This window comes from Epinephelus moara, chromosome 17, assembly GCF_006386435.1.
Source record: "Epinephelus moara isolate mb chromosome 17, YSFRI_EMoa_1.0, whole genome shotgun sequence".
NCBI classification, from domain to species: domain Eukaryota; kingdom Metazoa; phylum Chordata; class Actinopteri; order Perciformes; family Serranidae; genus Epinephelus; species Epinephelus moara.
The window spans coordinates 22,411,809-22,436,980 of NC_065522.1; the positions used below are offsets into that span (position 1 = coordinate 22,411,809).

General features: G+C 42.3%; 1 protein-coding gene across 1 annotated transcript; it reads right to left on the reverse strand.

The window, feature by feature from the left end:
- Nucleotides 1–835: 835 nt before the first annotated feature.
- Nucleotides 836–24,578, reverse strand: nat8l (N-acetyltransferase 8-like). The gene is made up of 3 exons (XM_050067120.1): nucleotides 24,041–24,578; nucleotides 22,543–22,707; nucleotides 836–2,993 (listed from the first exon to the last, which is right to left on the reverse strand). Exons 1-3 carry the CDS (start codon nucleotides 24,342–24,344, stop codon nucleotides 2,626–2,628), a joined length of 837 nt encoding a protein of 278 aa, XP_049923077.1. The 5' UTR covers nucleotides 24,345–24,578; the 3' UTR covers nucleotides 836–2,625.
- Between the last annotated feature and the right edge of the window lie 594 nt (nucleotides 24,579–25,172).

Consider the following 25,172-nt stretch of genomic DNA (forward strand, 5'->3'; position numbering starts at 1 on the left):
ATCCCTTAAAATAAAATAAACCATGATAAAAAATTACAAGTCTATGGTTCCACTGTATGCCATGTGCTAGGAGTTTCTCCCCTAAAAGTTATTTTTGCATTCAAAGACACATTTCATGCAAATGATACAATTTTTTTTCCAAACAAAGAAACACACATTTCTTTTATATGTTCATTTAAAAAAAGAAGCTTATTTTCTTTTTATGTATATATTTATATATATCGTATATAAATTAGTTGGTTTTTTTTTCTTCTACACTTTTCCAGGGCAGGCACCGTACACACACCGGGTACAGAGGCATGCCACACTTGCATTGCTTTTTGCATTCTACAGTTGGTTGGCTGGCAGGCATGATGTCATCCAGACAGTGCTGCAGCTGGTGAGTGTATCTGCACCAACTCTGAACACACACACACACACACGCACATTTTCTCTCTCGCTGCCTGTGTCTTCTGCATACAACCATACATCAGCCTTGCAACCTGACACTGGCCTGTCCCAGCACGTCACACTGCCTAGATGACATCAGAGTAAGGGGGCGGGGTCTAGGGTTGGTCCAACAAGCTTCAAATGGAATAATAAAAGCAGTGCAGCAAGGCTCTGTGGCGCATGCAGAGATGGGCGGGGGAAATGGGTGTGGCCTGGGACAGGGAGGGTCAAAGGTCAGTGGAGGGTTCAGATGAAGGGTGTGGGGTCTAGCCCAGGGTTGCAGACAGATTCGTGAATGGGAGGTTTGGGAAGGGGGAGGGTGGCAAGGCAAGGAGGGTCATTGCTAACTTCATGACGATTACATTTGTATTCAATTTTTTTCTGTCTTTTTTTCCATCTTATGTGATTTTTTTTTGTTGTATTTTTCTTTATATTTTACTTTTTACAAATGGTGTGATGACGTAACTTAGGCTCAGAGTTGTGGATGGTTGAATCAACTGCTGGTTGTATGGTCAGAGGATGGAGATGGAGAGAGGTGTTATGGGAGAAACTTTTTTGTTCGCTACATGAGTTTTCAACTGTATACACAATATAAACACATGGGGGAGGGGGAATACTAATGCCAATATATTGGTTTAAATAATTATTTGCTGTTTGTGCTCAGTTATGTACTGTAGGTTTGCAAGTATTGCTAGTAGTCATGTCTTACCCAAGTTGATCCCCAATAACCTGGATTAAGTATGTGGAGTGTGGTCTACTTTTAGCTACTTGTAGTTGTCGTAGTTTTGACAGTAAAATTTGCATATTACAATGTGGTAATATGTGTTTAAAGTTATAAAATTATTAGTCAAATATATTCAAAGTGTTAGAATGTACCTTTCAATCAGTAAACATTTTATAAGTACACATAGAAAGTAGTAATGTTTACTTAGATAACACTTGACTCGTAGCAAGAAAGGTGCGCGTCTGTTCACGCAAAATAAAAAATTCATCATACACTGTTGAGGCCTAATGTCTAACCATGGCCTCATCAAGCACACACACACACACCCACACACACACACAGTCATATACTCTCACATACTCACATACACACACACACAAGCTCTGACATGCAGCTATATTGTATCATGGGATCTGTCAGCGAGAAACTTCCGCCCTCCTGTCACCCTCAACCAATCAGAGGCCCTCTGAGAAAAGCTGGGATTAATAAAACAATAGAAAGGAAGCAGAGAGATCCAATCAAATAATTAGTGAGGACAGTGAAGAGGAGGAGGGGTTGTCAGGAAGATGCACTGTGTTGATTCAGGATGATACACAGTGCATATTCCGGTAACCATTCTGTCATCCTTCTCTCTCACTACGGGGGTCAGTAACACACTCTCGCTGTGCTTCAATATGGTGTCTTGAGAGACTGGCTAAAAGCCAAATGACTTGGTTTGTGTGTGCACGACCACACTGTCCACAACGTGCACACAAAATGTAACACTGAAGAGCTTTTATAAAAGACAGTGTGTACCACGAGCTCCCCCGCCACTTTTTCTTATGTGTTTTACTCTCAGTACCCGCCCCTCCCAACCCATCCACTGCTCTGTCCACCCCCAATGACTCAGAATGCAAATGTCTCATTGCACTCTCCTGAGTCTAACCCGTCTGTTGAATTTTGCTGTGGGGAAATTAGGAGACGTGGGAGGGAGGGGAGGGCTTGAGGTAATGGGGGAGGGGTAAAAAGGGCATTGTGGAGTAGTAATGAAGGGGAGTATTGATCAAAGTCACATGATCTCTAAACCAAAGGGGCAGGGGAGGGTGCCTAGTTGGGGTGCCAGTTGGATGTCTTCTATAAAAGCCAATATCTTTTTTCTCCCACAGTGAAAGGGGAGGGGTAAAGGTACAAAAAATAGCTTAATAAAATAGAGGAAAAGAAACAAAACTCTTATTTAAAATGTAAAAGTATAATACAAAAACAACAGCAACAAAAGCATAATAGTAATGAAAACGTTAGTGACTTTAAAGATGAAATAGTAGAAGTGTTAAGTAGTACTCGAAGTTATCTCTAATGACACAAAATAAATAAAAGCTGTCAGAGGAGAGGATGCGGTCGGGGCTCTCGGGTGAAGGAGGGTCGTTGCTCTCTCTCTCTCTGTCCCTCTCTTTCTCCATCTCCCCCTCTCCATCTCTCCCTCTCCCTGTCACCTCTCACTCCTCACGGAGCTGCAAGCGGTAGCGGCTGTAGCGGATCTGGAAGAAGAGCCTCTCCAGCGGCGAGCGGGTCATCCCGGGGAGCCTGTAGTCCTCGCTCTGGCCTGTTCGGCGGAAGCCCAGCGACTCGTACAGCTTGTGGGCAGCCAACTTGACAGCCGTCGTGCCGAGGACCACAGCAGCGTAGTTGTTGCGCACGGCGAACTCCAGAACACGACGACCCAGTGCCTTTGCGATGCCTTTGCCGCGGTAGCGTGAGTCCACTGACATGCGATGAAGCTCCACCGTGTTGTCATCCTCATGGCCTTGTGCCGCCACGATCCCCACCACACGTCCGTCAAGCACTGCGACCCAGAAACAGGAGCCTGACAGAAACAAGACACAATAAGTTTGATTAATTGACTTGGTTTGATTGAGCAGACCACTGCAAAGGCTGGAGTTAAAGATAAACACCCAAAGGCATAGTTCAACATTTTGGGGAATATTGCCGAGAGTTAGATGAGAGGATTTCTACTCTCATGTTTGTGCAGTAATTTCAAAGCTGGAGCCAGCAGCTAGTTAGATTAGCTTAGCATTAAGACTTGAAACAAGGAGAAACAGCTAGTCAAGTTCTCCAACAGTGACAAAATCAGTTTCTTGTTTTACTCTCTTACTTAAGCTGTCTCTCTTTTAAACTTGGTGCCAACTAATTTGTATTGATGTTCAAGTGGTGCTTGGATGGAGTCGGATGCTATTTTGTGGCAGCCTGTCATTGCATTGCACTGGCAAAGGAGCTAAAATTGGTGTGTTCACCTGGATGATGCATTGCAATCACTGGCCTAAGTAACTACTGCAGAGTCATTAGCCCCTGGAATGAAGGCCGATTATAACCTTTCCCATTACATCAAAAAACTAAATGTTAGCTGGTGTTTATATGTCAAGTAGGAAAGGGGCCTTAATGAGCTTTGGAGGTGTTGGTTGATGGATTCTTGACAGTCAAGCCAAGACTGTTTCCTGTCTTTATGCTGAGCTAAGCTAAGCTGGTTGTAGCCACATACTTGGCATACAGACACGAGCGTGGTGTTAATCTTCTCATTCTACCGGCAAGAAGGTGAATAGGCATATTTACCAAAATGTTAAACTGTTCCTTTAAGATATAAAGGTAAGGAACAGGGCCTAAGGCCTTTAAGCATGCTGTTTAGTAGTTCAATCGCTGTACTGTCCATTTATAAATCAGTTAAAACAAAGAGTTAATGGAGACCCTCACAGTCAGCTGCACCAATATACTGTGAAGTTTAAGACCACATTTGGGGAAATTGGAAATGTTGAATCCAAGTATGTTTCTGTAGTAAAACATTTGCTACTAGGGAGAAATTCACGCCCTTATATAATGGAACACAAATCACTGAGGGCTTATTTAACCAAACATGCATCATGTTGGGTGAATGGATGAAAGGAACAAATGGAAAGACAACGGTGGTCGAATGAGAACACCCTGTGTTTCCATTAGCAGCATGTTGTATCATGTTGTAATGAATGCTCTGAGAGGAGAGAGAGTAGGAGAAGGGATGCAGGGAGTCGATGAATGAGGAGGGCAGAGACCAGTGTTGGACCAGTGCTTAATGGCACTGGCCACTCTGTGCTGAATGAAAGGCATTACACATTGGTCACTAAGGGATCACAGTGTATTGGAGCAGACAGACACATTTTGGGGGATTAGATAAAGAAATATGGCTTTGTTTTCACTGTTTAATACAAACCTCATATTTTGACGTTAAAGCCACATAGACAGGGAAAAAACATTTTTTACAGCAGCTCATACTGTAGAGGTATTTGCTGTATCACAGAGTTGATTTATCAGACAGACAGATAAACAGACTAACACATATACAGACAAACAAGGTTAGACCAATACAAATAAAAATGTCAGCAGACAATGCTCCTCCACCACAATATCACTGAGAGCTTTAATATCTTCCCATTTTAATGTTGATCGATATTCATGCTGCAGTTTTTAAGATGTTGACATTGAATGATTGTGCTGTGAATTATTTTTCTTTTTGCTTTTGAAAGAGTTTAGGTTTTCCCTTGTCAGCTGATTAATCTGCCTATCATTTTCTCAATTTATGAAATACTTGTTTGGTCTAGAAAATGTCAGAAAATCATAAGAAAAAGTTGATCAGTGTTTCCTGAAGCCCAAGACGATGTCTTTAAAGGTCTTGTTTTGTCCACAACCCAAAAATATTCAGTTTACTATAATAGAGAAATATCGAAACCAGATCGGAAGCTGTGTAAACCATTAATAAAACAGAATGCAATGATCTGCACGTCCTTTTTCGACCTATATTCAATTGAATACAGCACAAAGACAAGATATTCAATACTCAAACTGATAAACTCTATTGTTTTTTTGTAAATATATGTACACACATTCTGAATTTGAACCAAAAGAGTTGGGACAGGAGCATGTTTACCACTGTCTTACATCACCTTTTTCTTTACAAGCAGTCAGTAAGCATTTGGGGACTGAGGACACCAATTGTTGAAGTCTTGAAAGTGAAATTTTCTCTCAAGATTCACCGGCAGGAACTTTAAAGACCGTCTGTGTGGAAAATGGGCCAAACTCTCGTCTAAACACTGAGAGATCAGCGTCTTCATACAGGAAGTGTCTTGAAGCTGGCATTGCAATCACAAGCCTCTTCAAGTATGAAAGAAATTTCAGTTAGCTGCATTGGAAATAAGTTAAAAAGACTTGTTGAGTACTTATTTCTACACTATGCCGAGAAGGATATGCAAGTGATTGCGTTCTGCTTTTATGTATGTTTTAAACAGTGCCCCAACTTTTTGGGAATCAGGGTTGTAGCTGTCAATTGATCATTATATGTTGCAGCTCTACGGCCGTGTCACTAGCTGCAGATGTCTTTAGCCTAAATGTCTGCATTTGTTTTAACTTCAGAGGTAGACAATTTACACACATTTGGAATCCCTCCGTTATTTATGGTCACCAACCAACATGTTTCTTTTGAAATAATTCCCCTTTGAATCTCAATCAGGCAGTTTATAAAACAAACGTAGGGCTTAGGAGCGTGCCCCTGCTTAATTTCCTTTACTGATCATAATCTTTCAAGGAAAATGACCCTCTCGACCTCCTGTTTTTTTATTACGTAACCATGTTCAAACCGCCTCTCCATCAATGTCAGCAGTATTTATGGCATGTGTTGGCAGTGGTGACACGGTTTTGTACTAAAATGCCATCTGTTTGTTATAGATAAAGTAATCTGACTATTCCGTGACTGGCAGCGGCTGACCGTAAAAATCTGTGTCCGTCTGTCCATGAGCTCTGAATCCTAATTCTCTCTGTGTCCTTACTCTCCTTGCCTTTACACATAACCTCTTCTCTCCTTTATTCCTGTTGTATTTCCCACTCTCACACGGTGTCAAGAACACACACACAAACACATGGTGACATTAACATCATGCTTCTGCTGGAGTCCTGTGTGTTAGGAGGGATTTGATGCCCCTGCAGGCCTGTGTTAAGCTGATCCGCAGGCTTCTGTTACTGAATCAAACAACTGTCATATGTAGGTTGCTGTGGTGACAGGAAAACCCGAGTACCCCCCCACCCTGAAAGCTAGACAGGGGTTTGGCATCCCCGGGAGACTATCTGCAACCAGTGTTTCACTAATGTCTATGGGGAGTTGGAATTTTTGTATTAACTGTGTTATAATGCTCCCAATAACTAGAAACCACACATAAGAGCATCCTGTTCGCCTAGCTGAGACTTTATAGATTCACCCTGTCTGGCCAAATCAAATTCTGCTATCAGGTATGCAGACACTCGTAGGAAAACTTCAGCAATTCAAAATTTTGTCTCGCTCACTGACTCTGAGGAAATGTAGGTCAGATGACAGTGCAGTTTACTGAGTTTTCCATAAGCGCCAGCCAGACAGCCAGACATTTAAACATTCCCGGCCAACTACTTTCTAATTGTATCAAGTCACTGGACGTCCTGAGGCAGCTGAGGAGCATCGGCGAAATTTTAATGTAAAACTGGTTTATTCAGTGTTTTTATCACTTAAATCAGGGGGGTCTGTTTGTTTTGGAGAGGAGGAGACCTCTGCAGATTATTCGGCTCATGGTAAAAACGTAAACAATAAACACTCAAGGAATCTTACCCGAAAAACAAGCCGAGCACCTAAAAAAAGGCTGAGCTTACATTAACAGCAGCTCTGCTAGCAGCTCCCCCTGACCTCCGGGTACCAGAGTACCCTCATACAACAGTTTGTATAATATCTTACAATAATGCAACCATAAGGGTTCGTATGATATCTAACGAATCAGCGCCCCACGGCTGACGTTATGTTCTAAAGTTATGTACTTAATGTAAAGTTATGTTGTTTTTGTTTAGAAAAACAAACATGGTGAAAATTTACCTTAAAATAACTCAAAGCTCGCTTGGTTTCACACTGATCCAGACACCGGTCTCCTGGGGGAAAGTCCTGTGTTTGTTTGACCAGTCCACCACCCCAACCTAACTCTTAAGAGAGACTCCTTCCTCCTTTACGCCCATTAGCAAACTGGTCACGTGAAGGCAGCCTTTCCAGTAACGTGGGTTATACACAAATTACTGGCTCCTGATTACTTGCGATATATACCAATTGTGGTGCATTACTTTTTGTAGGTTTACTTACAAACAGTGCATGAGAACAGCCTGACTGGGTTTCATTACTGGGTCAATTTAAAGGAGGACAAGGAAACATCTGTAGAAAATTTGACTCCTGGTAAAACCCTCCTGAAACTATAAATGCTGAAGGAATCCTGACCTAAAAATAAACCGGCATTGAAGGTTCTTTAACAGTGAAGACAACAACTTTTTTCATTGTGAGTTGAAGCTCCCCAGATCATTGGAAAGTCCTCGTTTTTCTGAACAAAACAAAGTACAGCACTCCAAAGTTCGATGTAAATTTGATTAACAAAACAGGCCTTCTAACCATGAATGCTTTTGATTCAATCGTGAATACTATGCAGGAAAATCGTCTCTAATTAGCCTAATGTTTGAACATTTCAAGAAACGAAAACACCCTTTATTTTATTGCCAATTCCAGTATGTAAGGGGGATATGATGGTTTCTTCAGTTTCCTCCAACAGCCATGTTCTTACAGTACCTCCCCTCTTGGTCCCCAGATGGCTACTGTTTTCACCCACGTGGGCAATTTATGCACTTGCAGAAAACAATGACATTTCTGAAAGTACTTCACCCTTAAAAAAAAGGCGATCAATCAGTCATTTCTTGCTGCCATTTGGGAGCCAACAAAGTGTGAAGGTAATTATGTGGAGCTTTGATGGATGACTGTTAAAGAGATTGTCTGCATGACTCAGATTTACAAAGTTGTAAATGGTCAATTGTCTCGTGGCCTTTGTTTATTCTATGGAATGATGTTTCATCATAGGCAGATGCTAAACCTACAGTGTCAACTCCTGTGGCACTCTGTCCGTATTATTATGCTTGTGTGTGTGTGTGCGTGTGTGTGCATTGGCGTAGGAGGGGGGAATACACTTCCATAAAGCCCTCCTGACCATCTGTCTGAACTGAGCCTGTGCCAGTAATGAGGACAGCACAGGAAAGCACGCACACCAACTATCCCTCTGCTTATCTCGCCCATCTGACTGTGTGTATTACTTAACTCTGTGTCTCAAAAACACTTGACATGGGACAATAAACAACACTAGAAAAAAGCTCTCTTTGCCCCTCCTCCCCCTCTGACTCTGCTTTTCTTGTGAAAGCTAAGCAGGGTATATTGACCTCTAAGCTTCCTGACATAACTGCTCAAGGAGCATCGCATCTGCTGAGGCTGACGCTGCTATCAGACTATTAAACTACATGGATTTAGCGAGCTATCATTATTCCTGCCTGGAGCTGCACTTCCTGGAGATAGAGCCGACACAGAGAGAAATGGAAAGAACAAAAGGGAGAGAGAGAAAGTTAGAGGAGGAGGTGTAATCTTATGCTCCGAAAGTCAATATATATATAAGATTAAGATGCTCTAGAATTACATAGAGTCTGTACATCTACAACTGAAATGTCATCTTTGATCAAAAATAAGGGGTGCTTTAAGGCATACTGTGTGCAGCATATTGGGTCGCCATTTGGAATCCCAAGACTGACTTGGGAAATGTAAGGCACTTGAAGGATTGACACTCTCTTGGGGCCTCATTATTGAAAAATATCTTACTGCTTGTCCAATCTTAACTTGAGCAGGGCTGTACCTGACTCAGTCAAATCAGACTTGGCTGTTCATTAAAAATTTTCGATGATGTTCAGTGTGACAGCGACATTTATGTAATATAGCAAACAAGCCAACTACGCTAATGACAGATCAGAAGTGTACAGCATTTTTTGCTGACACTAGATACAGTATCAAACAAAAGCCAGAGACTGTATCGCATTATGTTGCTGTGAGCTATAAATTCACCACTTTTAAGCAAAAGCAGAAGATAACGTTGTCTGAGAGCCTTATGGTGCGAAAGAAAAACCAGCTGCTCTACTTGAAGCAATCCCAGTTGACTGAGTTGTCTCTGACTGATGATTCAAATCTCCAACTTTCAGGGGACAGCCCTGAACGTAGGTCTCAAAGATAGTAAATATCCTGTATTCCTATTACTGTACAGAAGCAATTCCTACACTCATGACTGTGCCCTATCCTGTCTCAGACCCCCTATCTCATCTCATCTTAAAGAATCCTGACTATAACTGTACATTCGGTTCATCAATCGACCCTCCTCTTTTCATGCCTGTATCTATCTTTAGACTGTACACAAGACTTCTTGTATCTTCAATTAGAGTGCACCAGTAGGCTACTCAAGGTGAATAAGCCATAATATCAATAGCTCTCACTTGGCACTGGCTAGCGAGCTTTTTATCATGGATTTAAAAAAAAAAAAAAAAAAGACAGGTGTTCAATTTTAGCTACATGGAGTTGAAAGATGAAGGATGTTAAAGACAAATCTGAAACTTCAGTCAACCACTAGCAGAGCCCAATACCTTCTTATAGGCCTCCCCAGAGCCTGACATAGCACATTGATCAGACTCAAAATTAATGGTCTTAGCAGTCGATATATATCCATTAGTGCATGTTCTGGGAAATTTAAATCGTCATCATATGGTTAAAGTTGCCTTTCGATCATTATATTTTGGAGTTCATGTTGTTTCCCATCTTCATTGTCATTGCCATTGGGGCAGGGTCCAAACCATCCTAACTTAGGATTCCTCACTTGGGAAATTGTTCTGTAATAGTTAAATTCCAGCTCTAAGATACGTTTTTTCCTACATGCAGTTAGGAAACATGTTTCTGTGATATCAAAAATCCTAAATTACATCATAAATTGGGATTTTAGACACAGGAAGTTACTCTAATTAGGCCCCTGTTTTCCTCACCAGCCATTATAAAACCTCTCCAGGGCAAGGCACTTAACTCCTAACTGCATCTTTGTGTGATACTCTGGAATATGAAATGGATTAATTAATGCTTTTGAGCCATGCTAGCAGCATGACTCTGGGGATGACCATGTCAATCGGTCGGTCAGTCGGCCCAACACTTTGTTCCAGGCTGAAATATCCCAACAATTGTAGGATGGATTCATTCATGGTCCTCAGAGGGTGAATCCTAATGACTTTGATGATCACCTGACTTTCCCTCTAGCGACACCAGCAGGTTTTATTTGTGGTTTTTAGCGTCATGTCTCAACAACTGATGTAAAGTTTGCCCTGGTGCACAAACTATCCTCAGGATAAATTATACTAACTTTCAATCAAGAGCTGTCATCAGGTCAAAATTTCAGCTTGTCCGATAATTTGGTTTTTCATTATATACCTGCAAAACTAATGAAAGGAGGAGAGAGAGAGGGAGTGACATGCAGCAAAGGGCCACAGGCTGGAGTCGAACCCGGGCCGCTGTGGCAATAGCCTTGTACATGGGGCGCCTGCTCTACCACTAAGCTACCAATGCCCCGCAAGTACTGCTCTTAATCTCATGTTGGTGGCTGTATCGGTAGGGTCATAAGGTGGTTCGTTAATGGTCTTCTCCGTACTAGCGGTGGCGGTAGCTGCAGGTGGTTTTGCTCGTGCTAACATTACATCAGTAGGCTTTTTGCTGCTAGGAGCGGGACTAACGTTAGCTTGTTGCTCCCGGTCTGCATTAGACCTTGTTGACATGTATACAGATATTCTTAAAAAGGGACATTCCCCCCTCCGTACACACTACATAGCAAAACAACTCTGAAAGTTGGCCATCATTAGCTGTTTTCTGCAGTCTTCTCTTATTACGAAGACAGTGTAGGGTACAGGCGAACGTTATCTTTTACAAAACGACAGAGATCTAATAACCATTAATTCTTTAGATATAAGTATCGTTGAACTCACTCAACGTTACCAGTGATGTTCTGGGCATGCGAAAGTTTCCCTTCTGCTCCTCATTGACACCAATAGCACTTTCAAAATTGTCCCACCATCTGCTGCTTCAACCGAGCCTGATTCAAAACCATAGTTTCTGGGAGATCAAATAACACTGGGTGCTGAGGAGGGCTTAGTTTGTTCATTAGGTGGTCCACCAGAGCTAAGTTTAGTGTGAAGTGGTCATTTGACCAAGCAGTGTGGACAAAACATTGACAAACCAGTAATCCACTATTGTTGTAATTGCTCCTGTCGCATACTCATCGCACAAAGCAACAGCTGACACGTGTGAATTAAGGAGATGACGTCATTGTGAATGCTTCCCACACAGAGTATTAAAAAAAACTCCATTTGCATGTGGACGAGACGTCAAAACATAGAGGAAAATATCTGTTTTCAAAAATATCTTAATACATGTTGACCAGTTGAAATGATGACCACTCTCAGTAAGTTAGCATGCTGGCTGATGTTAGCATTTAGCTCAAAGCATCACTGTGCTTAAGTACAGCCTCACAGATACAGAGAGAATGGGATGATCAAGACTAGATTTTTCCTCTCTAGATAGACATGACGGGTCCTCTGTCATAAATAAGGTGTGTTGAGAGTTTGGCAGGTTGTCATAAGAATGAACAATGGGTAGAGACAGTATTCTACCTGTCTGTTGTGGGGGGAAGTATGAGAGTTGCCAAGAATATCAAGATCAAAATGTCCATCCTTACCTCAAGTTGTAATCGTACTGTAAGGTTTTGGAATTGTTGATATCTTTGGACGAAGCTAATTTCTCTCTTTCATATCTTTCCTCCCACTCCCATCTACCTCCATCTAGTACTTATACAATTCAGGAGGGGGAAGCTGTTAGTCCTTCATGTCACCACAAGATTGATTGGAGAGGAAATGAAAAAGCCCAAAAAGACCTCAACATTTTCCTGTTGTGCTTTGAAGCAAGTCACTGAGCCCCCTGTTGCTCCAACACAGCAGCTCATTGCTGAAGAGCAGAGCTTAATATAGTATTAATACAGTGCGCCATCCATGTTTAAGTGTGTGTAACTGAGGCTGGAGAGTCGTATGAATGAGTTTACTCACTCAGAAAAAGGAGTTAGAAAAAGAGAGGAAAGGCGGGACAGTGAAGAAGAAGAAGAACAAGTCATTCATCTGTCCTTTCTGAGAGAAAGAGTGAGTGAGCAGAGGAGGAGGGAGGCGAGGCATCTGTGTTAACAGTAATAGTGATGAGCCTGAAAGGATCCATTATTACTGCGAGGGCATGCAAACACGACGGGGGGAGGGAGGACAGAAAATCTACCATTATTACAGAGGGGGAGGGGACCTGAAGAATACAGATGATCTCAAGACAAGAAATAAATCAAGGCAGCGAGTGAAAGAGAGGAAGAGCTCTGGAAATCATTCGTAACGATTCTCACACAAGCAAAAATATGATTACTGTATTCTTAATGTGACAGATCTAATTTCTTTAACTACTTCACGAGGATATTATGGCTCTGTGCATGTGTGTGGGATTGTTAAACACCGGCTGATGTTGTGATATGAACCCCGTATAAGAGCCGAAAAATCGGACACACACACTCACACACACACACACAGGGATAGTTTTATGGTGTCTAACGAGATTATTCTCTTTTCCTTCAGATGAAACCTAGAGGCCTAATTCATTCGATAGGCGTTCAGTCTAGACGCCGCCTCACTGAGCTGTCGTTGACTTCTCTGTCTCGAGCACCCTGTGGGTGTGAGCCTTGACGAAAGCTCATAAGTGGCTTGACTCTGTCCTCTGTGTTTAGTGGTCTACTATTAATTAACCAGTGAATTTATGTTTTTTTTTATGTGTTATTTTATATGTCTCCACAGCATGTGAATCATTGCTGCAGGGCACATTAAGCACCAGTGATTTATGTTTCAGGAGCTGAAACTGTTGCATCATTGCATGATTAATCTGACTCAACCAGCCATTAAACAGCAAGTAGGCATTGCTGCTAGTGGTGATATTTCCAGTAGTATACATGTGATGCAACACTGGGTTATAATAGAGCACTCAATTCTATCCCAACAATCAATTTTTACCACATAGTTTGTGTCTTGTGTTGTAAAAGAGACACATATAATATGCTTTGTTGGGGCTGACTGTCACATGGCCTCCTATAGGACCAGAAGCAGCTTTGTAAAGGGTAAGTTCGGTATATTTCAACCTGGACCCTATTTTCCCATGTTTTTGTTTGACTAATGAGAACAACAGTTTATTAAATCGGTCCAGTATCGAGCGAGAGGGCTACTGGACCAATTTAAAAAACTGTTGCTGCCGTTAGTCACTTTGACACAAAAACATGGGGAAAGACTGTCCAGGTTGAAAATGCCAAACACACCCTTTAATATATTCATGTCCCAAAAGCCTCGATGGATGCTTTAGCTTCACAGCATCTAGACAGGCAGCTGCAGCCCGTGGGTAAGGAGTGAACAAGAATCTGCTGCTACAAGAGAAAAGCATAGATTCAGGTTATTTTGATGTACACACGCACCCTGCCTCATGCCTTTCCACAAACACACGCACATACACACACATACACACCTCAGGTCAGAGAGCATGCAGAGAGTATGGATTAGCCTGTCATGTGTAACCCCGCGCATCAGCAGTTTCTTCTTCCGTCACGGACAAATGAGGATGAACGGAGGTGACCGTCAGACACAGGACACACTCTCCAGATGTGCACACAAACACACAACCGTGCAATTACAGAAAATGAATAATTAATATGTGTTAAAGCCTGGATACAGTTGAAGAGGCCTTGACCAACAGCTTGGCCTTTAAGCTAAATCCAATGTGCAGGGGAGAGTGATGCACTGACCTGCGTGGTGTCACACTTAACTCACACATCATGCACCCTTTCCTGTTACATCTCCATTAGCTCAGAGGAACTCATCATCTTTTGGTTTTACTACCTTCCTACCCATCAGCGCATCCACACGTTTGTCTGTATGCAAGCATGCAGCTACATGTGCACATTTTACACACATGCTACACTCTACTGTGTGTATGCCATTGCTCACATGACTGCTCCCACTACAGCCTGAGCCCCTCCCTCCCCCGCCTTTACACCAATGTGCAAAATGTGACTCTAACCTATTACACCCAGACCGACTTCTGCTGCTCCTGTGTAAATCAGGACCAAGCTCATTTGGCTCAAACTGCAGAAATCACTTTTAATCTATATAGCTCACAAGAAGTCATCACACACCTATCAATAGCAGGCTTTAGATTGCTTGTTCTGCCGTGATCAAGCGCTGTGATTGGTCACCAGAGATAGTGAGAAAATGCACAATGCTGCAATTAATGAAGCTGCAGTTGACACGTCATCTACTCTTTGCAGTGACTGTCTTTGTTCAGTATTGATTTTAGCAGATTGTGAAACAAAAGGGTAGTGAGACTGCAATGCATTATTAATGAGTGGCTCTGCTTCCTCAAAACGCTGAACAGACGACAAAGATACACGTGTTCATGTACCAGAAGCGTACAGCTGAAGTTATGGACTAGTGACTTCTCCAATTTCTCAGTATGTTCAGGCTGAGAACAGCAGAGTCAGCCTGTGACGTAAAGGGCAACATGGCTAACATTGTGACAGGCTGGGAATTTAATGGCTTAATACTGGACCTATTGAAAAAATTAGTCACAAAGACAAAAAAAAAAAAAAAAACGTGGGGAAATAGGGTCCAGGTTGAATATTAACAAAGTTACCCTGTATGAATTTGGAGTGGTGATCATCGAGAATTATGTGCATCAACTATCAGGGAATTAATAATTCAGCTTTAATCTATTGTTGCGTATTAGCCTCATGGTTAAAGGAATAGTTTGGCATTTTGAGAAAAACCCTTATTCACTCTCTGCCAGAGAGTTAGAGAGAGCCAGGCTCGCTGTTTCCCCTGGTGATGTAATTGTCTGCTGCCACTGATAAATGAACGAAAGGATAGTAAATTACATTTTTCTACCTTTCTTTCAGGTTTTTGAAAGACACTGAAGGCTGTTTCCTTGGCTGGGAGGAAACATCACTTCCTCTGTACCAGGATGATGGATAACCCAGTTGGCCACTGCAGCACCTCCTCTGCACCTTCGGCGCAGATGAGAAATAGAGAGGAAGAGGAGGAGAAGGAGCGATACAGGTGGGAGACAGAGAAAAAATGCTTTGGCTCAAACTGCAACAGGAGGGAGGGACAGGAGAGGAAAGAATAGAAAGAAGGATGCTTTATTAATCTGAGGCGCTGAGGAGTCAGAAATATACCCAGGAGATCCCTTTGTCTGTGTGCTAACAAGCAAACTGTTTATTTCTCACACACACACGAAATATATCATGTAGCTGAGGAACACACTCCTCCCCCAGATGCCCCCATTTTCTATCCAGCTCCCTTCCTTCACGCGTTCTCCCTCTCCCTCTGTCTGACTGCCTCTTCTGTCGTTCAGAGCTAAAATAAGCACAGCAGGTACCGGTGGAGGAAGCTCAACACACACACACACACACACACACACACACACAGCCACAATGAGCCTGACCGGCAGGGTTTTATAATGTCTCCTGCGTTGATGAGACCCTGCAGTGGTCATGAAGCCTCATTAAACAGCCAGTATTACTGAGTGGGTATCTCTTACAGCCAGGGAGGATTTGGCTCAGTGTGTCGCCCTCATTATATTAAATTCACTTTTTAGGCATTAAACTGCTTCAGAGTGACCTATAGTGATCGGGCAAGTTAAGAGTGTGAGGGAGGGAGGTACGTCGTCCACCTGCTGCTTGAACATGTGAGGAAACCTTTCTGTGTTTACAGCTGATTTGCAGAAAAGCTGTTTAAAATACGACCGGCTTTCGGCGTCCTTTTGGCCCTCTGGGATTAGTTGACGGAGAGTCGCAGTAATGTTAGCTGTAATTCATAAACATCCATTTCCTGTGAGATAACTGAACAACACTATTTGACGAGATAGGTGCTGACATGAATCAGACCCTCGATACGAAGAGAAACACTGGTGCAAGTTAGCACAACCGAGAAAGTGCCATAAGCAATCACATTCACAAAGCTGGTGTTTGTTGCTCTTGCCTAGAAAGTGTCTGCATAAGAGGTAGACTTAAAGGGGCAGTTTACCCCCACATCAAAAATACATATTTTTCCTCTTACCTGTAGTGCTATTTATCAGTGTAGATTGTTTTGGTGTGAGTTGCTGAGTGTTGGCGATAACGACTGTAGAGATGTCTGCCTTCTCTCCAGTATAATGGAACTAGATGGCACTCAGTTTGTGGTGCTCAAAGTGCCAAAACATACATCTGAAAAACTCAACAGCAGTGTCTCTTTACAGAAATCATGACCAGGTTACTCAAGATAATCCACAGACCTTGTTGTGAGCAGTTTCATGTAGGAACTATTTTGTTTCTATGTAACTTCACCCACCAACCATGCAGAAGAAAGCGTGCATCTACTGCTAGCTCACCTAGCACCACTGAGCTCATTACAGCTCAGCCAACCAGGATGCTATTACTGTTAACATCTCGTGCTGTCACAAGCATGAGCCTCTTGTCCTTGAGGAGATATTTGCTTCCTTAGGGCCCGGTATTGATACTCCGTACCTTTAAGGTATGAACCTTAGTAACCAGAGTGGTACCAAGTGGTACTGAAACTTCTCCAGTCAAACAATACCTGAATTCAAGACAAAGGTCTAGAAAAAATGACTATTTGTATGGTTTTGCTTGCAGCCAATCACAGCAAGCATTCAATTTAATGCTACGTGTGATTGGTTCACTACTGCTGCAGCTACAATCCATACAGTCTGTGGTACAGTGATGTTGAGCACAGTGTATTTGCAGAGTTGGCAGTTCAGCATGCTGAGCATTCGAAAGTAATTGTAGTAATTAATCAAATGCTTCCGTTCACATGATGGGTGTTGAATGAAGCAGAAAAAAATATCAGATGAAGCACTTTATTGGTATTGGTATTTCTTTTAGGGTACTGGTATTGTATCTTCTTAAACAATACCTTACCCTATGCTCCCTTCTGTGCAATGAAGCAGTTGCGGGTTGTAGTCCAGTAAAAAGAAAATAGTTCCTACATTAAAGTGCTCACAAGAAGGTCCAACACTCAGCAACTCACACCAAAATAATCTAAACTGATAAACAGCACTACAGGTAAGGTAAAAAAGATAAGGTAAAATATGGATTTGGGATGTTGGGATGGACTGTTGTCCCTTTAAATTAGAAACTGAAATATGAAATATATTTCTATACACAACAAAACTGCAACGAACCAAACAAGTAATGTTTTGTCAGCACAATTGACTCCATTTTAACAGATGGAGTCCAGTTTGGCACACAGGCAACCCGAAGACAGGCATCTTATTTGGCTTCGATCACCACAGTGTGCATAGGCTGATCAGCCGAATTTAGTGAAGTTCTTTACACAGCCAGCCGCTGCCAAATGCAACACAAGCTGTGGTTTTCTTCCAAGTAGTTCCACTAGTTTCAATATGACTCAGTACTAGTTTAAGTGTGACAAAATCAGATTTTTCTTTAAAGTTCTGTCTGAATCATGCGCCCATTTATCTGATGACACATCCACATGGATTAATATAAGTGCACATTATTGTTCAGTGCAAAAGTGCTAAGAGATTAGATGAGTGCTGTATGAGGAGGAGACAGTTTTCTCTGAGATATATACTTTCAGTCAATTAAAGTATTTCATCTTCTTTCACAGTTTCTTTCAGCAAAGGCACTGTAGCTGTTAACAGACCATTGGTGGACATATTGATTGCCACATTGAGTCATTATTGGTTTATCGCGTCAAAGGAAAGACAGTTGGATGAATGAAGGAGGAGTCGGAGTGTACAAAGAGATTTCTGCCAGCAGATGTTGTATTTTAATTGGGTTAATTAGCTTTTATTGAACTGTTCAATCTGAATAATGGACTTTTAGAAATGAAGAGTTGTACTAAATCTCACTTGCAAACACTTATATTTCATTTCAAACTGAGCGTTACAAAATTAAATTCAATAAGGATCAATGTCCGCACAAAGCCATGTCAGAAAACTAGCTTTTATCTCTTTTTGTACAGCCGTATATATTTATACCCCCAGCCATTGTTCCCTCACTGTGCTTTACGGCCCCTCTGCCTCCACACACACACAATCACACACACACACTTTATTATGTGACAAATGAAAGAGGTGACATCTGGCCTTAAGTGGCAGCAGAGTGAGTGATCACAACACACACACAGAGGAGGTAAGAGTATTGATTGGTGTAGTCGTTCCATGTGTACAGGGATATGTGGCTCCAATCAGCTCAGTTAGTCTTCCTTTATTATCCACGCAGTCCCTGGTCAGTGTCCACTTATTAAGGTTTATTCAATTCACAAAAACAAAATGTAAAGAGTGGATAACTGAGGGAATGTATTCCCTCTTTCTACCCTCTTCCTCCCTGTCTTAAAAGGCCCAGTGTGTAGGATTTAGGGGGATACATTGGCAGAAATGGAATATAACATAATAAGTATGTTTTCTTTGGTGTTTAATCACCTAAAAATAAGAATCGTTTTCGATAACTTCTAATTTACCTTAACCTTCGTAGTTAATTGCCCCTCTGTAATGAGAGCATTGGAAAAACACTGATTTCTTAACGTGAAACTGCTTTAATCAGTGTTTTTAATGGTTGTTTTGGAGAGGAAGAGACCTCTGCGCATAATTCAACTCCCTGTAAAAACCTCCTTAACCTCTGTGATATTCCAATTGATCATCTGTCACACCAAGACATCTAACACTGTTTAAAAACTATGTTTTTAATGAAGCCTCAAGCATTTCATGCCATCAAAGACACACACACACAAACATCTTACACACAGTCCTCAAGTTGCCTCCTTTCAAAAACTTTTTCAGACACAAACTCCCAAATGTTCCCTCTCATACCTACACCTCCCACCTGGAACAGACATTAACTGGTCATTATTGTTTCTATTATACAGAGGTGTTGACTCAAGTCACAAATTCAATGACTTTAGACTTGACAAAATGTTAAAAAAACAGACTTGCAACTCGACTAGGATTGAAACACCAATGACTCTCGACTTCACTTTTACTTCAGCCTCTTGACTTTAAAATTACTTCATACCTTCCCCCAAGCCCCAAAATTAAAAAGTATGTTATTTAAAAAGTGGGCTACGTGTCAACTAATTTCCCTTCATTTCCTGAGTCAACTAAAATTGATACTGTTTATTTATTAATTCACCAGATTTACTTTGAAGCAATCAAACAGCATTCAGTCAAGCTGCAGGAGAGAACTACAAAGAACTAACTTTGTTACTGAGTGCAAGTTGGAAAAAATTATACCAAAGTTAATTTTGTCCACGAACAGAAACTATGCGGTAGTAAACAAAAAATGTAAGGAAGCATGCAAAATGTACAGGTCGAGAATTACAGACAAAGATGCAACAAATACCAAATTTAAAAAGTTTTTGTGGTTTTTGTACATTTAACTGATTATTGCCTTGTTGTTAAATGGCATTACATTTGGAGAAAAGTGCATTTGACTTGTTTGGGACTCGAAACTCAAAGTTTAGGACTTGCCTGTCTTGACATGGGACTTGAGTGCAAAGACTTGAGACCTGTTATGCTCATCTTAAATGTTATCCGTATTTACTTTTCATCCTCAGCCTGCCCTCAGTATTACAGAGATAATTCCTTTCCATTTCAAGTCAATTTCCAACTTGTTTGACTTGTTCCTACAGTATGCCTAAACAGTGTTCATACTGGACGCTGTGATCTGAGATTGTGTTTGCAGCTCTGCTTGTTTGACAGATGAGCAAACACAACCAAACATATTGTTTCAGTGCAGTTTAGATGATTCACTTCATACTAGCTCTGCTGGATCTCTAAGTTAGCTCCTTGGTGTGATAGAAGCTAGTTTGCTGAGCCAAATTGTATGTAACTGTTTTTTTGGTTGTTTGATACCCTATGATATCTTGTCCAAGTAAGTACAGTACAAGACTGATTTTCAACCTCGCGTTCAGGAATGTCACTCTTACACGTTTCCTTTGAATCAGTCGTCTTGTTTTATTAGTGCTAGCAAGCTAACAAATGGCAAAAGGATTTCCTGGTTGATTTTGGAGCTCCCATTGGTTCTCCAATTGACAAATTAAAAGCTTAAAATCCAGGAAAGCTCAGTTTCAAATACTTTTTTCTCACTACATTAAATATTCATGTCTAAAAATCAAAGTTAAAGTTTTGGGGAAAAATCCTTTGATATTATTTATTAAAGAGTAAGTTTGGTATTTTTCAGCCTGGACCCTATTTTCCCATGTTTTTGTGTCTATATGACCAATGGGAACAACAATTTTTTTTAAAATGGTCCAGTATTGAATGAGAATGCTGCAGCCAGCACCTGCGAAACAGGCTGTAATGTAACCACTTGAGGCATGTTGACACCGTCAATGTACGTCCACTTAAAGTGCTTGTTTTTGCCACTGACAGGCTCAAACTGTGATTGGAAGTATCTGACAACATTCTAAAGAGGATCCCTACAGAGATAGACCTTTTTGTTTGAGAATAAGATCCTTTTTATTTAACCAGGGACACACCCAGAATTACCATCACCAAACCCACTAGACTCTATTTAAATAAACAGTAATTTTATCATAGTCAATCAAACTTAATTCAAAGCTGACAGACACAAAATGAAACTCACAAAAAATGTCTTGGTTTGTCTTAACACTGTTCCAACAATCATCAGCTCTGGTGTGGTTAAAATAAACCCTTAATTCACTCAGTTAGATGTGAAAATATGCTGCCTCTATACACACTAAAATCACTGTTTATTTAAATGGAGTCTGGTGAGGTTTGACATTAGCAACTTCAGGGCTGTTTCTGGTTAAACAAAAAGGATCTTACTCTTAAACAGAAAGGTCTATCTCTGTAGGGATCCTTCCCATAATGTTGTCAGACAGAACAACAATCTGAGCCTGTCAGTGGCAAAAAAAATACTTTTAGTGGTCGTACATTGACATTGTGAACATGCCCCAAATGGTCTGCAGCCAATTTAAGAAACTGTTGTCTCCATTAGTCACTTAAACACAAAAACATGGAAAATTAGGGTCCAAGTTGGAAAAAAAATGGAGTAACCCTTCAACAGTTGAAGTCAAAAGTCAAAAACTCAGCTTGGTCAGGTTTGATTGGTTCAGTTATCAACATAAGACTCCTCAACTGTCATCAGATTTTGATCCAAATGCTGCTAAATTCTAAATGGCACATGGAAGTACATGACATCACTTTTCCAACTGAGCCCCGCCCACTTCAAACCAGAGAGAAGTGCACAGAAAAACAAAGTAGAGATCCCCTGAGTAAAATACCAAAAACTGTTCTAACTTTGGAAGAAAATATTGTGTTCATGTGGGACGCCATCACTGAGAATAAAGAGCTGATGGAGATAATATGTCTCCAGGGCCTTTAAGTGTTGCACTCCGCACATTGTCACACACTCCCACATGTTACATGCCATTCTGTACACACTTCACACACACTACAACAAATGACAGAGACATGAGAGGTGCCTCTCCATCAGGACTGCACGTTGGTGCCCAGGTGTCCGTCCCCGTGGGCCCATTCAGTTCACATGGATATAATCATTAGCATTGTCCAAGAGCAGTGGTGCCTGACCCCCTCTAAACCATCTCGGCCCTGCAGCAATAATGGGAATGCTAAATTGCAATTGTGCATGCAGTGGATTACCAGGCCGGAGGGCACACTGTCAGAAAGAAAGAGACAATGGGAGGGCAATTGACTGGCTTAACTAACACCTGCTTTTTATATCGGCCACGTGGTTTGGGTTAACAGGGGATAAATGTGCCCAAGAAGTCACAGGGGCAGTGTGTTTGTGGTTCGCTCACACCCAAAACTTGACTCCTGGAGGGAATGATTAGTTTGAGCTGACACTAGAGGTGGATTGATTTTCCCAATTAGAAGCTTTAGTGGAGGAAATTAGCCTTGCCGACACCGAGCGTACTGCAGAAAGTGTATCAGCAGTTTCCCCCACGCGATCAATAGCCCCCCTCCTTGGCCGTGACCAAGTGGAGCTCAGAGAGGAAGCAAGTGGGGGGAAGGAGAGGAGAAAGAGATGAGGAGGAGGAGGGGTGGGAAAGGAGGGTGCAGGAGAAGGGAAGCAAAGAGAGAACCTGCATATTTGATGAGTTGCCTCTGGATTGCCTGAAGACTCTCAGCTAGTTTCACAGTTTCAAGTATGTGTAAGTCACACTGCCTTTCATGTAGTTATTCAGGGTGTTTGTCTTTTATCCTTCCAGCTGCAGCAAAGTCAGGCCCTAACTTTTTAAAGCAGGAATGACTGCTTTTATACCTCATACCTTCCTTTATAAAATCAACACTGGTGGAGGAGCATTGCCAACTGACAAAGTAGACAATGTGAATTTATCTCATTATTAGCAAGAACAGCTGCGTTTCTCCCTCGTCTTACCTGTGGGTCTCATGTAATACGCCTCTATGTCAGCCATGTCCGTGTGCAGAGCACGGTCCAGATAACTGTGGATAACTTTCCTGCTGTAGTAGTAGCGCGCACCCATGAGAATGAGGGGCGTGCAGCAGGTCAGCGTGACGGATTTGGTCACGAAAAAGCACATTACTATGGAGAAATGGAAGAAAAATAAACGAAACCTGTCAGAAAAGAGAATCACATGTTTGATTTTGGCGGAATTTGACCCCACACAGACACAGAAACAAAAGAGCAGAGGCAACATGACATCTTGTAAGCATCAATAAGTGAAGCATCAAATTCTGTCACAATATGAACATTTTCAAAGAGAGACACAAAATGGCAAAGCAGCATTCATCAAACTGTGAAGTAAGGCACATCAGGAGCATGACATCTGACAGGGTAAAACTTTCAGTACATGTTAGTGTTGAATTCATCAAACCAGTTCAGGCCATACTGGAGTAATTAGTCGGATGTGACGCTGGGGGGCGCACAGTGAAACACAAACAAGCAGGCTGGATGCTGCATAGCATGTTGTTGCGTGGCATGCAATAACCTAGTAGTTAGTTTACTCCACTGCACCCCAGCGTGGTGTCAAACAGCAGCGCGGTAATGTAGAGGGTAGTGACTTGATGAAGCATTGTAACTTTCAATATCATCAGAGACCGCACTGAAATAGAATTTGTTTGGGGGTGTTTACAGGCAGGACTTTAATGTTGTGTGCCTTGCAGCCAAATTAACATAGCAGGCTACTTTTTCATGCCAAAACCAAAACAATATTTTCAGTATTTAACAGATTGTTAGATTTTGACGTGCGTAACGCCGCCGGTCACGATACATGAGGCGTTAATCTGCGCCGGCAACATCAACAAAAGCCAAACGAGATCAGTGCATGACTGGCGCATTGGCTGCTGTGCAGAGGCGGAGGGGGGAGCGCGCACACGCACCGCGGGGGATTTTAATGTGTGTGTATTGGAGGGGGTGCTCGGGGGAGCGCTTTTTATGTGGGTATACGTGCGCGCACCCCGTGGGCCAATCCTCAAATTCATTCACTCATTCATTCACGGCACCGGCATGTCATCACATCATCAAGCAGGCCCGCCGGTTATACACGTGCACCATGCGCCTGGCCATGCCTATTGTTGCATGATGAGCAACATGCCGGTGTGTGCCGGCGGAAAGGGAGCCGCGTCGGCACACTGTGGCGCTGCAACAGATTTTAACTTCACTGTGCATCGCCTACAGGGCCGGCTTGTGCTGAGAGATGTGTGGGATTTAAGACAACCTCTTTAAATAAATCACATTGCAAACACCAAGAGAAAGCGCAGAGATATTATCCTACAATACGATGTGCGCTTGGACATAAATCCTGGATGTTAGGGATTATGGTGAAGTTGTCTTTAGGGTTAGAAAAGTGTGTCTGAGAGCTAACATAGGAATAAGTAATCCGGGATGCGAGATGCAAGGTAATGGTGGTACTTACCTGTCAGAAGAGCATATAAAAACTGGGTCTTGGGCTGCTGCCTGAGCCCCCTAAACGCCGTATTGGGTATCCTCTCCATAATACCCTCGTAAAAGATGCGCCGCACCTCCTCTTGATCCCCGCGCTCGAACTCGCGGATAAAAACCGCATCTTTCCTCACATCCTTGGCTTCGGCGGGGTTCAGAGCCGCGCTGGACGGAGGAGAGCTCCACATGATCGACTCTTTTTTGGTCCCAGGTATAGCATCGTGTTCGTCCGCAACAATTTTAGTCTCGCAAACCATTTTGGGAGACGAAAAATGCATGCAACTGGCCGCAAAAACAACTACAGTTCGGAAAAAAGGGGGGAAGAATGAGAGTGAAAATGGATGATGGCGTGAGATTTTCTTAAAAAACAGAGAAACGATGAGGGGGATAAGACGAAGGGGGATGTTCTGCTGCAACCCTGAGCGTTTCTGACGACCAAGACTTGCCGGTGTGATTCAAGCAGTATTTATAAGCGGGCAGGGCGGGTAGATTCAGGTTCAGGGGTTGGGGTGGTCCTCTCGCTGCACAGATTGGTGGAAACGGTGCGCCGTTAAATGCTGATGGACGAGGGAGGAGGGAGAGGCAGACACAGCCGCTCTCTCTCTCTCCGCATCTGAGCAGGCTCGTGTGTATTTTGAGGATGTGGGCCCATGAGAAGGGGGTGTGATGGTGAGATTGCGTAGAGGGGTTGTTTCTGAAACAGGTTTGTCTTCATAATGTCGTGGAGGAGCCCCGGTTTGTTGAGATACCATGGCTAGAAAGGATGCGGTACGCAGCACAAAAGCGCAAGGTAAAGCGGGGGCGATGCGTCAAACAGGAGGAAATAACAGGGCGAGTGCAGCTTAGAAAAAGCTCTTACGCTGTCTATAAATAAAAACTGGAGCTTAAAATAAGTCATGATTTAGGGTTATAATTAAATCTGAGGTGAACATAGTTAGATTATCGCCTTGGACTGTGTCTGAGGCGCCAGATCAGTGGACATCTCCGTTGTTGCGCAGATAAACTGGCTACTGTGGGGATGAGGGAATGACAAAGATCCTGATGTGAGACACACAGGCTCATATCCTGATACGAATCGACATTAAAGGGACACTATAAAAGCCTTA